Source organism: Protopterus annectens, chromosome 13.part0 (assembly GCF_019279795.1).
Source record: "Protopterus annectens isolate FY-2018-M chromosome 13.part0, PAN1.0, whole genome shotgun sequence".
Taxonomy (NCBI): domain Eukaryota; kingdom Metazoa; phylum Chordata; order Ceratodontiformes; family Protopteridae; genus Protopterus; species Protopterus annectens.
The window spans coordinates 184,120,611-184,137,041 of record NC_056747.1 but is presented as its reverse complement, the minus strand read 5'-3'; the positions used below and the strand labels follow the sequence as shown (position 1 = coordinate 184,137,041).

At 41.1% G+C, this 16,431-nt stretch overlaps 1 protein-coding gene across 1 annotated transcript in view; it reads right to left on the bottom strand.

Annotated features, from left to right (window-relative positions):
* Positions 1 to 16,431, bottom strand: part of MPV17L2 (MPV17 mitochondrial inner membrane protein like 2) — a 205,347-nt gene that overhangs the window by 127,248 nt on the left and 61,668 nt on the right. The window contains exon 2 of the mRNA XM_044090761.1: positions 591 to 752. Within this exon, the coding sequence (XP_043946696.1) occupies positions 591 to 752 (162 nt within the window). The remainder of the gene's footprint in view (positions 1 to 590; positions 753 to 16,431) is intronic.

Below are 16,431 nucleotides of genomic sequence, written 5' to 3'. Positions count from 1 at the left end.
AAAATAATTTTATTTTGCTTGGCATGACTTTTACTGAAGGTAGACTTGGTGAATTTTCCAGAAGCTTTCCAATATTCACATGATACTTACTGTTAATATAGTACTTCAGTTAAAAGGTTCATTTACTAGTAAATCAGTTTAAGCAACTGAGAGCAGATATACAGACATTATCTAATCACAACTTCTGATAGCTCATATTCCATTATGAGATACCCAGCTTTCAGTCATATTTTTTATGATAATTCAACAACATACTGTGTGTGTTTGGGACGGGATTCTTTTAAAACACCTTGCTGCTAGTAAGGTAACAGTTGCAGACCAGGAGCTGTTGGGGCTCTGATTGCCTTTGTTGTTTTTCCCCTTTGGTTAGGCAGTTTTACTACCAGTAAGGTTTCCAAACAAATGCCTGCATTAGGCCTCATTAATAAAACAAAATGCCACCAGATAACCTGCTGTTCATGGTCACAAAAATTCATCCTGTAGCTATCAATTTTCTAAAGAACACAACACTCGCTTTGCACACTTTTCATATTACTAAGATGAATTAATGATATGGAAAAAAGGACTGTTAATTAAAAATATGAACTTACCCAAAAAATACCAGCCTCCCATTACAGGAGATGCTATGATCTGATCAAGCAGCACTTTCTTGGAGACAATTCTTAAGGTTCTGCCTGGAAACACTGCATCTAGCCAGAGGTACCAATAGTGTGCAAGGGGACCCAAAGAAAATCCAACCGTCAGCATTCTCCCTGCAAAACATATAATTACCAAACAAAATAAGTAGGCAAGTACAAACAAATACAAACTTTAACAGTTCAATTCTAATGGGATTACAAAGCCATTTCTGAGTTACATGAGTAGAGCAAACAGGCTGTGGCTGCAGAAGAACTCCTCAAATAGTGAAGCATTTGCACACATAAAGGAGTCAAAAGCCAGATTAAGCACCCCATCAGAAATGGCATCAAGTGGCCTGAGGTCCTGGGTGCACTGCCTTCTAAAAATGCTACAGTCATCCTGAGTGTCAAAGGGTACTGAAATTTAATGGCTGTGACATTATCCAGTTTAACGTAACAGGAAAACTAAAGCCTATCAAAGTATCTAATCAATATAGTTGTTTCTTTGATAAACAGGTACAAAGGCTGGTCAGACGTGATCCTTTATAACCACAATCTGGGTTATTTAAAAAAAAAAAAAAAAAACATGAACAAGTTCAATACATTTTACTGAACAATATAAACTGAAGAAGGAACAATGATTATTCATAATTCACATATTCACAAGATATTCATAGTAGACTGCAGAGTACTGTTATTCACAATACGCAGCTTTGAAATTCTGGAGGAAATTATTTACAATGAACAGAGGAAAGTTTCCTGCAGAAAGCTAAACTAAGAGATTAATTAAATAAAGGATACGTTTATAGCACAGACTAACTTCATTCAGGCATTAATCCACACTGAACTCGTATTAATGAAATTTATGCAAAAAATATATACATACATTAAATCTACAGAAGTGACAGCAGTTCATAAGAGAACTTTGCAATTTATTAATACACTTAAAAACAAACCAAGCAGAAACTTCGCAGTATGGAGGGTGTGAAGTTCACTCCTTGAAATATGTTATGCACCCAATTCACTAATAAAAATCGAACTTTAAAATACATACTACTATAGGTTACATACTTGGTTTTCTGAGACTTTGAGGGATACCACAGATTTTTCTTTTTATATTTATACAGTTACATACAAGTTCTACAGAAACAGTACTACAAACATTACATTTAACTGACATTTCCTCAACAGCATTTATGAAATGGAACAAAGAGGAAAACAAGTAAAATTGTTTGAAATTCGGGGAGGGGGGGTGATAGAAGTAAGATCTTGTGAATGACAGGACAAAGCTAGGTTAAAAAGAAGTTATGGATGGGGGGGGAGTTTGACAGAAACAGATGGTAGATTCTTTAAGACACTATTACTGGAAAGTTTAAAATAGATTTGCAGCGGCAAGCTGAGTAAAGGGCATAAGGCAGGAACCAATCTTGGACTGGACATTAGCCCATTACAGGACAGGTGGATTCACATGGACACTACACATATGGCTAATGATAGTTTGGAGCATCAATCTACATACTAACCTGTCTTTCTGATGTGGGAAGAAGCCAGTGAAACCAAAGAAAGCTCAGAAGTAGGATGGACATGCAAACTCTACAAACAGAGTACCCCCGCCAAAAATACCCCAAAACTGAAGTACTTTTGAAAGGGATTAGGATGAAACGGGGGGGATCAATAAATAAGAAGAGACTAAGATTTTAGATGCAGATCCTTAAGAACAATAACCATACAGAATATCATATTCATAAAGTAGCAGAAAGTATTCTAAGAACTAAGCCAACATGGGAAAGGAGAAAGGAGATTCTGCCAATAGGGATGACTGCAATTAGGGGTAAAGAGAGTAGGCAAGAGGGGGCCTAGAATTTACTGTAGAAAACTGGCAAAGAAACAGAGGTATTGGGAGCAAAATAATTAAAAGAGGGAAAGGTAACAGAATGGGAAGAGGCCAAGAATTAATTTGGATTGTAGGCTAGAGATTGCTTTCCCTATCAACGATCGATATCAAGGTATAGGCAAATAGAAAGGAATAGGGGGATCCTAAGTGAAAGAACAGCACTGTTAAGAGTTTTTAGTAGAATCTATGACAGAAGCTGCTGTTAAACAGGGATAATTAGTACAGCATATAAAATACTGCACAATAACTGTAGGAATCAGAGGAAGTTAGAAATGATTGGAAAGAGAGAATGAATAAGCAATTCACAAAGAAACAATGGGAGGATATATGTATGGCTCCAAAATATGCAACAAAGTCTAGAATATTTAGGAACTTAGCTTGGAAGTGAATATGCATTTTTATACCCAAAGCAGACTAAAACATTTTCTGAGGTAGATTGCAAATGTTCAAATGTTAGAGGTGTGATGGGGAAGAAAGAGGTACTTGGAAACATACTTTTTGGGAGTGTATTGAGTTGGCAGACTTTAAAAATCCCCTGCAGACTACTCTGTCAGAAATACTGAGTGAGCAAATTGGTGTAACTAAGAAAATTATTTTTTAAGCTATGATAGAAAATTTAAATTCTCTAGACATATTAAGTCCTTGCTAAGTTTAATTTTGGTGTCTGCCAAGAAAACAATTATTAGAAAATGGAAATAAAACTCTAAACCAACTGTACTAGAAGTAATGAATATAGTAACAGAGATAAAAGAACCGGAAGTGGGCTCTTCAGAAAGGCTGACAGAAAATTACATAGAAAAAAAAATTGTAACTGTGGAACAATGTTTTGTAGAAGAAATGAGGTTTAAGGGAAGGCAGGAATTGAATGAGCTATGTAATGTTTGACCGACAATGACTGTATAGAAGATTATATGTGATGTAAAATGTCTGCAACTGAAAATATGTCAATATGGTTTGTCTTTATTTATATAAATGTTCGATTGCCTACGTTATAAGTGATAATTCAATTAAGAAGTTTCTTGTTTAACAAAAAAACTGAAGTCTTTTCAAGCAACCTACAGGGAAAGTACAGAACTTTTTTAAAATACAAATGCATGATATCACAAACCAGACCACAAAGGCTGAGGGGTGTGCTTTAGAATGCTGGAAATGAGAAGTTCGGTCACAGATACCCACCTGTCACCAGTCTGACTACAAATAAAACTTCTCTTCAAGAAGGTACTGTACAGTTGAGAACAATGCTCTATATTACCTAAACTATTACCATACTTCAAGCCACAACTTCTGTTATGCAGCACTTAAATGGGACAACAAAAGAGATGAAATAAACTGGACACAGCCGTGTATTTATACAGTCATTTAATTCAAAATTAAGCCACGGTAATATACAGGTATGTCCACTACAGAGGAATGGAAAAGCATCTCTGCTCCTAGCATGATCCGATTACAGCACTGATGGTCTGTACTTCGCCATCCCTTATTATCTTTCTTACGTATTTCCATTTCCATAAAAGCATCAATTCAAGGCAGATGACCTTCATCACCTTATATCATTTCTTTGTAGAGTCAAAATCTACTAGGGGACGACTAGCTGACATAAACACCCCCTCTCTCAGTATCTCAGTATAATCAGTTTGGGAAGGACCAGCTAATATGATGCATACCTTCCCACCTAGTGTCACTTTTTCCAATCCTACTTCTGCCCATAAATGTTGAATGGAAGCCTCATCTGACCTCTAAGCTCCTGTCAAATTGCCTGACATTCATAAAACATTAGCGCGAGCACACACAGAATCACACATACTGGCACTCACTCATTCACAGAGCCCACAAGCTTGCTGCACAAACTACTTGCATTCATTTTATTTATATATATATATATATATATATATATATATATATACACACACACACACACACACACACACACACACACACACACACACACACACATATATATACATATATATATATATATATATATATATATATATATATATACACACACACACACACACACACACACACACACACACATATATATTTGTTTGTGTGTGTATATATAGTGTGAATATATACATATATACACACACACACACATAGATATATATATATATATATATATATATATATATATATATATATATCCTCGACTAGCAGCAAACAAATCCAAACAATATAAAATAAAAACGCTCTATCAGTATAGTAGTAAAAGTCAGCAGTATTTATTCAAAAGCCAATAGTAAGCACTTTTGTCTACTCAGTTGGAGACTTCTTCAGACTAAGGCTTCAAAACTCAATTAAAACATTATGTGCTCGTTAGCTTGTCATATGATTTTGATTTAAACATATAGTATACCTAAATTACTAAAAATATATTTTACTATAAAATACAATGAATCTAATAAAAACACTTCATAATACATATATTCTAACACTGACCTAGTGTTTTAGCCCCTTCCTTCTTAAATACATTACAAACTCCTCCTATTATTTAATCCTCGGGGGGGAAGCATGCATTTAGCCTAACTTGCCAACAATACACTAACCAACCTAACTCTTCTTCCACATTAATAATATTGTGTTCATTTTTTAAAACATCCAACACTATACATTTAAAATTTACTTTGCATTTCTTTTCTATATAATGTTTGCTCATGGCATTTTTCATGTCTCCATGTATAATCACATAATTATTAATGTGTTTTGAATGTAGATCATTCTATGTGGGAAGAACTAAGAGTTATATAGAAGGATTTACAAACATAATTATGCGATTATACATGGAGACATAAAAAATGCTATGAGCAAACATTATATAGAAAATACAGCATTTTTATTTTATATTTTTTGGATTTGTTTGCTGCTAGTCGAGGATTGATTATTTGTTGCAGCCGTATCAGTATGGAGATCAGTTCCTTGCCGGGGACAAGTTTTGCAGCTTTATCAGCTGGTTGTGTATTGAATGATACCCAGAGTGGTTTGTTCATAGTTAATGAAGAAGGAGTGACGAACCCGGTGATGGGAAGCCAAAGGAGAACAGGTCTGAACACTATTTTCAGTGAAGATATCTTGAATGGGTGTTTAGCCCCACCGGAAAACCCTTTCTGTGTTGAAGAAAGGGATTTTTTTGAAGAAATGCCATCTAATGTTTTCAATTTCCAAGAGTGTTTCCGTACACTAGGGAGCAATTTTACCTTGCTAAAACGCCTTCAGTTGGACAGTTTATTTTTTGATAATAGCCTTAGAGCCAAACAAGTCTCAAAGGGACAAAGAATAAAAAATCTACCAGCTGGGAAAGACCTGCCTAAAGATTTAACTGACAACAGGCTAGAAATCAACCAGAAGGCAGGTCTACAGTACATGGAAGTGCTTCTTGATTCTAATAATAATAGAATAATGCAATTAACAGAAAAGTTAAAAATAAATTATGCAAAGTTAAAAGAAATCACTTCTGTTGAAAATTTCAACATTAAAATGTCTATTATACAAGATAATTTATTTAAACTAAACAAGGTGCTTAGTAAAAGAAAAATAAAGAAATTCCAAAGAGATCACAGTGAGTATGCGGGGGGCGTGGCGTCAGCATATGGTTTACAACTTCAAAGTGGTATACAAAGCAACGCAATGACGGGAAACGTTATACCACTGGAAGATGACATGAATACACTCAGAAGATCAGAGAGGCTGAACAGCAGGGCTAACGGGCAAACGGTTAGCCAAGAAAGTGGAAAAACAATGAACGGAAACATACCTAACAATAAAAAAGAACATAAACAAGTTCAAGCGGCCAAAGCACCTGAACAGGTGGGTAAGATCGAAAGTTAGAGAAGCCAACCAAACAAATATCATGCCACAACCAACGGGGAATGAAATGAGTGAATGCCAACAAACTATTGATTTCTACCAGAGGGTTAACAACCAACAAAGGTCCTAGGCGCAAGTAACAGCAACAAGAAATCAAGAGCGATCCAATTATCAAAATAAATAACAACAAGAAAACGGATATGCCAGGAGAGGGCAAGGAAGGAATTGGAACAGGAAGAAGCAGTCTTGGAAGACATAGGTACAGTCAATTTTAAAATCATAAATTTATCCAGTCACAAATTAACCAATAATGACTGTTGTATGTTGAGCAAAGGGTGGAATTTTGCCCCAGCTGAAAGAGCGAATAAATTGACTATGATAAATGAAATAAGAGACTATGTTAGAAGGCTTAATTTAAATGTTTTGTTTGAAACTCAAAGACAAAGTAATGTGGAATTTTATAAGCCGAGCTGTTACAATCTGCCCTTAATCAAAGAGTTAGAAATGTTTCTAAATGTTTGCGAAGTACAAATGGTGGAAATGTTAGACAGTGAAACTACATTTAAATACTACAATTTAACAAAGAAAGAGAAGGAATGTTTTAACTTGCTAACTTGTCAAACGCCAGTGCTCGCGGAACCCGTTGGCAGCGTGACTTCAGTGATTTGCCAGAAAGCATTTTTATATGAGGAACAGATCAAAAAGGGCAAACGCCTGGACATCATGTGAAATTCTGGACATTTGAGAGGCTCGAGAAACACCGCCGCGAGCTAAGAAATCATCCTGCATACTCCGTTGCTTCGCTGAGTTAAGCTTGCTGCTACAAAGTGAACTTTGACCTTCAGTGTCATGTAATTACAAAAAGAGGATGCTAGGTGCATAGATTCATGAGGGAAAATGGCCACAAAAGCAGAACTAGAAGAAAAACGGAACTTTACATAAAAATAGCTGCCACTGAAAATAGGCCCTTTCCAGTCAGCCTACTCAGGGTAACAAAACAAAACAATGTTTTGAATAGCCACTGTTTTCTGTGAAGCACCCATTTGACAAAATCACTTGAAGCTTGAGTAATATCTGCTTCATCATTGACAGTGGCTGGAGATATTATAGCTGATGTGACTGACATTGCCTGAATTGCTTCTCGAAGTGATTGATACTGTTTTGTAGCTGTTGAAGGCTCCCATGTTTGAAAGGCAGAAGCTGCACGTATGGATTGGACGCACTGCACAGGACCGTTTTCCCAATAAAGACTCCTGCCTGACTGCAATGGGACTTCCCAGTCAAGACTGAAGACAAGATGTTCTTCTCTTTATCGGAGGACTGCACTGCACCATCTCCAACTCTCAGCTGTTTATTGCTTAAACACCACACCCTCTGAGCTCTGTACATACTACCTCATGGTCCTGCAGACAGTTACAAGCAGCAGAGAGATGAAGAGAGAGACTTTAAACAGATTAAGTATTTTTTCTCTGCCTTTCTACTTGCGACTGCATATTCTCGCCGAAAAGCGAGTTTCTAGCTATTCTAATATCTAAAAAAGCTTGTTTTTGCATTTTTACTGTTCCTGCACTTCTTTAAATCGTTTTTGTGTTGTTTAACTGTTGTAGGCTACACACTCAAGTGCGCTAGCCTGTTTAAAGCATTTACAGTGTTTTTCTGTTAAGTTACTGTTGTTCTGTTGAATAAAGAAATAAAAAAACAAAAAAAAATATCCTTGTTTCCCGCCTTTTCTGAACTAGAGTAGTCCAGATTTCAGGTTTTGCTGAACTCTGGGCTGTGGTATAAGTTCCTGTGTGGCCCATATATCCTTACTTGGATACGAGGAAGCTTCTCTGTTCACCAGTGAGAGTGGCGAGCTTTGAGCAGCCTATCTGTCCCTGGAGGAGTGGTCTCAGCCCAGCAACTAGTAGCTTATTGGCCGTTTTGGGCCAATTCCTATCTCTTTCAAGTTCCCTGCCTTAAAACCCGCATTTGAGCGGTTTTGCATGATTTTGCACATCGCGCAACGTCGCACAATGCCGTTTAAGCAGTTTTAAACTATTCCCGGCTCCACAAAGTCTGATCTTCAATTTTTTCCCTTAGAACTAGTCAAACTCTCAAAATAAGCACTCAACCTTCATTCTACAGCCCAGCACTTGCTCAAATTTCTCAGAAAGCCCCAACAAACTTTAACACTACACCCCCTTATACTATCCAGAAGTACAAGGCTCCCTATGCGTCCATTCCAGACAATCAAAAAATTAGTTCTTTAAACCATCCAGGCATGTCCAAAGTGCAATTTCAGGTATACTCTCCAGTCCAGCTGGTGAATCTGGGAATCTTGAGGCAATGTTACAATTGCCATATGTACACAGAAAACTCTCTCTCCTCCTTCCAACAAACTCAAATATATAGGTTCATAGGTTTATACTAGGCTATCTTCCCTAAGGCATTTATAAGCCTAGCCCAAATTTTTGTGGCTTACGCCACCCCTTATATGAAAAAATACTGTGCCCATTAGTTTGTTGTGCCTCTGTCCAGCAGTGACACAGAGATGATTCATGATCTCCCATCCACAGGTCAAGATTTCTCTTGAACAGAGCCAGCGAGGTGCTCTGCCTCACATGGATCAGGACTTTATTCCACAGCATAGGGAGTCTCTGAGTGATAATCTAGTGGTTTTGGTGGATTTGGATTTTTGAGGTGGAGCATGTCCAGCACATGTCACCTCTGAGCAGACGGTATGCAACTGAATAGAGCTGGAGTTTCTTCAATCTGGCAGCATATGACAGATTTTGGAGTCCCTTTATCCTTTTGGTGAGGAACTTTTGGGGTCTCTCCAATTGCTGCAGATGTCGGGTGAGATACATCCCGAATGGGATCATTGGTCTGATAAGTGAAGAGTACAGGAGAACAATGACCTCACTAGATCTGGATGTGAATCCCTTCATGATCAGGTGGGCAATGTAGAAGGTCTTTCTAACCACTTTAGCAACATGAGTGTCAAAGCCACTGTCAACCTGGGTCCCCAGGTCCCTGATAACCTCTTCTGTGCTTAGTGGATGCCACCTATATGGTAGCTTGGGGTTACCTTGTTTTTCCCAAGGGTATGACTATACATTTTTTTAACTTCAGGCCATGGCTCTGGCACCAGCTATCTGTTTCCGTGAGTCCCTTCTGAAGGATATCCGTGTCCGATGCACTTTCCACTATGGCGCCCAGTTTGCAGTCCTCTGCAAACTTTGTCAGCCAAAGTCCTCCCATGTTGGCCTGTACTTCTGAGAAGTAGATGCCGAACAATAGGGACCGAGCCCTGTGGGACACCACTTGTGACATAGTGCCAGGAACTCTAAGCCTGTTGGGTCCCTCCTTAAGCCAATTTGCAACCCATCTTGTGACATATGGGTTTACATTTAAGCTGGTGGCAAGGTCAAGGTAGGCTGTATGGACTGCCTTTCACTCATCAATGGCCTTGGTGACTGTAAGTTCAAAAGGCATGATCTGCCCTTGACAAAGCCAAACTGGGTCGGGTCCAATGTCTGCAAGTCCCCTATATCTTTGTTTATGAGCTCCATTATGATCCTCTCCATAGCTTTGCAGACTAGACTTGTTAAGCTTATGGGACCAGGGTCCGAGGCACGGAGTGGGACCACAGTTGCCGCGCCACCCTTGGGCACGTATCCTGTGGTAAGGCTGAGATTAAACAGCTGCCTGCGGGTTTAATTCCTCATTTAGCACACAGCCGGGGACACCATCCGGTCCCATTGATGCTGTGTTTTTAGCTTTAGACAGAGCAGCTTTCACCTGCGCATTTGAGATGTCTGGGAGGCTACACTCTGCTGGCATAGTTATCTCCTTTGGAGGGGGGAGGAGTTTGCACTGAACCTGTCTGCCAGTATGTTGGCAATGTCTGTGGGTTCAGTGATTTTGTATCATTTTGGACTAATTCTGAGCATATCTGGGAGTTTCCACCCAGGTTCCTAACATAGCTGAAAAAGGCCTTATGATTGTCCTTTGAATCCATGGCAATTTTTCTCTCAAAATTGGCCTTAGTTGATTTTATGAGTGCATTTTTTTACTAATAATGATCAGGGGTGACTTCCCTTTTATGGATTTTGTTCTATCATGTAATAGCTTTCTCCTCTTATTGTAAAGTTTGTTAATGGCTGGGGTCCACCAGACTGGACGCTTGCCCTTTGTGGAAAGAGTCTTGGTTTTATTTGGGATTGCCTGATCCATGCAGTCCTGGAGGTGTTCATAGAAGGCATTTGTAAGGGCTTCCGCAGCTTGGGTTGTGGTTTCCACTGGCTCAGGGGCCTTGAAGGATACCACACCAGTCTTGAGCAGTGTGAAGTTTGCTTTAGAGAAGTTCTTCACTGTGGTCTTTTTGTTTGGGGTGGGGCGGATGTGGATTTCCAGTGAGATTAGTTTATGATCAGATCTCACCAATGAGGATATACATTTTGTCCCCATGTTTGTGATAATGAGATCTAGTATATTTTCTCCTAACAGTGACTAGCTGTTCCATGGCATTTGAATTTATGAAATCCAGGAACTAGAAAGTTAGGGCTTGAGTAATGTTCCCAGTCTATATTGAAGTCACCCAATATGATGGTGTTTGGAGATACATTTATACCCTCCAGGGGCTTCAGGAAGGCTGTGTGGGGTTCCTGAGTTTGAGAGGGTGGCCTGTAGCATGCTACAATTTGTGGAGCAGTTTTGCCTATGGTTAGTTGCACCTGGATGGTTTCCTTGATGCGTTGCCACCAACCTGGAGGTGTGGGTATCCTTTATGAATATGGATACACCCTCCTTTTGTGGTGTGGTCCGGGTTTTGGGGCCGGAACGCATGATATGAGGTAAAACCTAATAGTGCCGGGTGCTCTCAGGAGCCTTGAACCAGGTTTCAGTTACAGCACAGAGATCGATGTTCTCCATACTGAGAAGGGCCTCGAGTGCATGCATTTTGAGATTTAGACTTCTGGCATTGAGCAGCATTACCCTCAGTTTCTTCCCATTTTTGTTTTCTAGGGTGGTAGGTTTAGAATTTGAGCCTTGCCTAAAAAGGCACTATGGGGTGGCAAGAGCCTTAGCCAATATCCGAATCCCAGGGTGACTGCAAGCCGTCTTGAGAAACAGCGTGGCTTGTCAAGCATGTCATCCCAGGCAGACAGACACTGGATTCCTTTGAATGACACCAGACATTAAGCCAATTGTTAAAGCTGATCATCTTGTCTCTATATTGTGGCATCATTCTTGGTGAAGGAAGGATACTGCTCAGGGTCAGGGTCATACCTGCCTGGGCTACATAATCAGAGAGCTCCTCTATGTCTCTTTTCATGTAGTCCAGGAGGTACTCAGGTCGTTCACACCAGCGTGGACAATGACTGTGTCATATTTGTACTTGCCGTGGAGTGACCAGAGTGCTTGTGTTATGTGGCGGATTCTAGCACCCGATAGGCAGCTTACTGTGACCCTCTCCTTGTTCAGCCTGGTGAGTGGGACGTCAGTGTGTCTGACTATGGAGTCACCTATGACAAGTATGTTTGGTGTTGTATTTGGCCTTAAGGGCTGTGACTGCTTTGCACACTGCTTTTGTGGTTTATGTGTGCTTGTGGGGTGTCTTGAGGTAGCAGTTGTTTCGGTGTCTGCTTTTGAGGCCTCTGCTGTTTAGGTAAATTTTTACTCAGAGCCTCCAAGTATGTCTTTGTGTGTTTATGTGTTTGATTCAGTGGTGTGGTAGCATTATGTGAGGCTGGTTTTGTGGTGTGTGTAGTTGCCTTCTCCTCCTGTCTGGTCTTGCCAGTCCTGAGTTGAGAGAGCTCAGCCTCCAGTTTGGCTAAATAGCTGCATCTCTCGCAAGTATTTGTGTTATGTGGGAGGAGGAGAGGGTTGTCTGTGTACATGAGGCAGTTAAAACATTGCCTCAAGATTCCCAGATTCACCAGCTGGACCGAGAGGAGATTGACAATTGACCTTTGGACATGCTAGAATAATATTGGGAATTCCTTAATAATTGAAAACAAGGGCCAGTGGGGAGTGAGGGTGTAGTGTTTTAATTTTTAGTGCTGACTTATATAATTGCTATAGTGAGCAAGTACCAGGTAACTTGAGTGCAATGTGTTACAAGTAACTAAATGCAAAAACGACAAACAGTAACTTTCTTTCAAGTGAAACAAGGAACTAGTACAGTAAGCAATGCAGATATCACTAGTGATCCACAGAAGCGCTGAGAAGCCGCGTATTAGGTGGAATTAGCTTCCAGGGAAATAACAAGCAAACAAACAACAAGCATATAAACAAAGCTAGATTCAGCAGTGAGAGATGCAACTATACAGCCAAACTGGAGGCAGAGCTCTCTCAATCCAAGATGGGCACAGTCAGTCAGGAGGAGAAGGAAACCACTCGCACCACACAACCAGTCTCACACAGACCAATCGCACCAGCAAACAAGACACAAACTCACAAAAACATACTCTGAGGCTCTAAATAAAAATCTGTCAAAGCAACAGAGACCTCCAAAGCAGACATCCAAGCAACTGCTACCCCACAAGAACGTTCAGGTATCACATACTTCACAAAGTCAGTGTGCCACGCAGTCGCAGCCCCTAAGGCTAAACAACACACCTAATACACTAGTAATTGGAGAGACTATTGTCAGGTACACTGATGTCCCACTCACCAGACTGAACATGGATAAGGTCACTGTAAGCTGCCTGTCGGGTGCCAGGATCCGCCACATAACACAACCACTCAGGTCACTCCACAGCAGGTACAAATATGACTCACGTCATTCACACCAACATAGACAATGACAGAGACGTACCTCCCTGGACTACATGAAAAGAGACATAGAGGAGGTCTCTTATGTAGCCCAGGCTGGTATGACCCTGACCCTGACTAGCATCTTGCCCTCATCAAGAATGATGCCACAGTATAAAGACAAAATTATCAATTTTAACAATTGGCTAAGCTATTGGTGTCATTCAAAGGGGATCCAGTGTCTGTCAGCCTGGGATGACATGCTCGACAAGCCACGTTGCTTCACCAGGGACGGCTTGCACCTGTCACCCTTAGGCTTTTGAATACTGGCTAAGGCTATTGCCAGCCCCATAGTGCCTTTTTTAGGCAAGGCTCAAAAGACAAACCCACCTCCATAGACAATACCAAAAAACAAAATACTAAGGGTAATGCTACTCAACACCAGAAGTCTAAACCTCAAGATGCACGCACTTGAGGCACTCCTCAGTATGGAGAAAATCGATATCTGTGCAACAACAAAAACCTGGTTTAAAGCCCCAGAGAGCACCCCAGCACTACCAGGATTCAACTCATACCATTTTCTTCGGCCCCGGAACTCGAACCGAAATACTAAAGGTGGGGGAGTATCCATTTTCATCAAGGATACACACACCTCCAGGTTAGTGGCACTGCACAAGGCAGCGGAAACCATCCATGTCCAACTAACAGCAGGTAAAACTGTTTTTCAGTTTGTAGCCTGCTACAGATCACCCACCTTGTCTCAGGACCCCTACTCGGCATTCCTGAGAACATTGGAGAATATGAAGGTCTCACCAAACACCATGATATTGGGGGATTTCAACTACCCAAACATTGACTGGGAAAACTACTCAAGTCCCAACTTTTTCGCCCAATGGTTCCTGGAGCTTACAAACTCAAATGCCATGGAACAACTGGTCACCACTCCCACAAGAGGGGACAACATATTGGACTTGGTCATCACCAACATGGGGGCTCAATGTTCCACACCAGAGGTAAACCCCTCACTGGTAAGATCAGACCATAAACTAATCACAATGGACATCCACATCCCGACCCCACCCCCAGCCTAGGAAACCACTGTGAAAAAATTTCTCAAAAGCAAACTTCACACTTCTCAAGACCGAGGTGGAAAGTTTCAAAGCCACCGTGCTAATGGAAAATGCTACCCAAACCACAGAATCCTTTCCAAATGCACTCTATGAGCACCTACAGGAATGCATGGATCGTGCCATCCCACGTAAAACCAAGACTCACTCCTCCAAAAATAGGAGACCAGACTGGTGGACCCCAACCATAAATAAGCTATACAACAGAAGGAGGAATCTATTACATGATAAGGCAAAATCCCAAAAAGGGAAGGCATCCCTGATCAGTACTACCAAGCAACTTTGATCCCTCATAAAATCATCAAAGGCTAGCTTTGAAAGAAAAATCGCCAAAGACTCCAAAGATAATCACAAGGCATTCTTTAGCTACATCAAGAATCTGGGTGACAACTTTCAGATCTGTTCTGAGCTGGTGCAAAATGGCACAAAATACACTGAACCCACTGACATTGCCAACATCCTGGAGGACAGGTTCAGTGCAAACTTTACCCCCCCCCCCAAAAAGGGCCAATGTCTATCCCAGAAGAATGCAGTCCCCCAGACATCACAGACACACAGGTGAAAGCAGCCCCCTCCAAAGTAAAAAAAAACAGCATCAAAGGGACCGGATGGTATCCCGGGCTGAGTCTTACACGAGCACCAAAACGAACTAAGCCCTCACATAAATTCACTGTTCCAACTCAGCCTTACCACAGGTTATGTACCCAAAGAATGGCATACAGCAACAGTGATCCCGCTCCACAAAGGTGGCGCCACAATGGATCTCGGAAACTAACGCCCTATAAGCCTGACTAGCCTGGTCTGCAAGGCTATGGAGCGCATCATCATGGATCTCATAAACAAAGACACTGGGAACCTCCAAACACTGGACCCTACCCAATTCGGCTTTGTTAAAGGCAGATCTTGCCTCTTAAACCTAGTTGACTTCATTGAAATAGTAACCAAAGCCATAGAGGAGGGAAAGGTAGTCCACACAGCCTACCTGGACCTTGCAAAGGCTTTCGACACAATACCCCCACAATGGCATCATAAATAAGTTTACCAGCTTAAAAATTAACCCATATGTCACAAGATGGGTTGCAAACTGGCTCAGAGATAGAACTTACATGGTCAGAGTCGCGGGTGCCATGTCCGACTCTAAACCAGTTACAAGTGGTGTCCCACAGGGCTCAGCCCTGGGACCTCTCTTGTTCGGTATATACTTCTCTGAGGTACAGGCAAACACGGGAGGACTGTGGCTTACCAAGTTCGCAGATGATTGCAAACTGGAAGCCATAATCAACTCACCGGCTGACACAAGCATCCTTCAGAAGGGCCTTAAGGAGACGGATACCTGGTGTCAGAACCATGGCCTCAAGCTAAATGCCAAAAAGTGCATAGTCATCCCCTTTGGGAAAAACAAAGTGCCCACAAACTACCACATAGGAGGTAATCCACTAAGTAGGGAAGAAGTAATCAGGGATCTGGGGACCCAAGTAGATAGTAACCTCTCCTTTGACAATCACATTGCCAAAGTGGTTAGAAAAACCTTCTATATAGCTCACCTAATCATAAAAGGGTTCACATCTAGATTAAGAGAGGTCATTGTGCCCCTCTACTCATCGCTCATCAGGCCCATAATTGAGTACAATGTCCCATTTGGGATGCACCTTACCCAACAGCTGGAGAGACCTCAAAAATACCTCACCAAGAGGATTGTGGGCCTCAAACAGATGCCCTATGCAGCTTAACTAACGAAACTCCAGCTCTACTCAGTTGCTTACCGCCTACTCACAGGCGATCTCTGCCTGATGCACAAGGCCATATATAACCCGGAATTGTTGGACATGCTCCACCTCAAGAAAACCAGATCCATTAGAGCTACACGCTCCAGGGATTTAAACCTTAGCACAATAAATAGGACATGCTGGAGGGCTAGATGCATACCCCAAAGGCTTCCCTCGCTCTGGAATAGAATCCCAGTCCATGTTAGGCAGAACCCCTCGCTGAACCTCTTCAAGAGAGATCTTGATGAGTGGATGGGAAATCGTAAATTTACTCCTGGGATCACTTCTATGGCCCTGCTGGACAGAGGCTCAGGAATCTAGTCTAAAAGGGAGGCGAAAGCCAACACATTCTGGCTAGGCTTATAAATGCCCTAAGGCAGATAAGCCTAGTACCTACCTATGAACCTGTAATCAAAAATGAAGAAGTATTAGTCTTTAAAGCTGACAAAGGTGGAGCAATGGTATTGTTAGATAGAAAA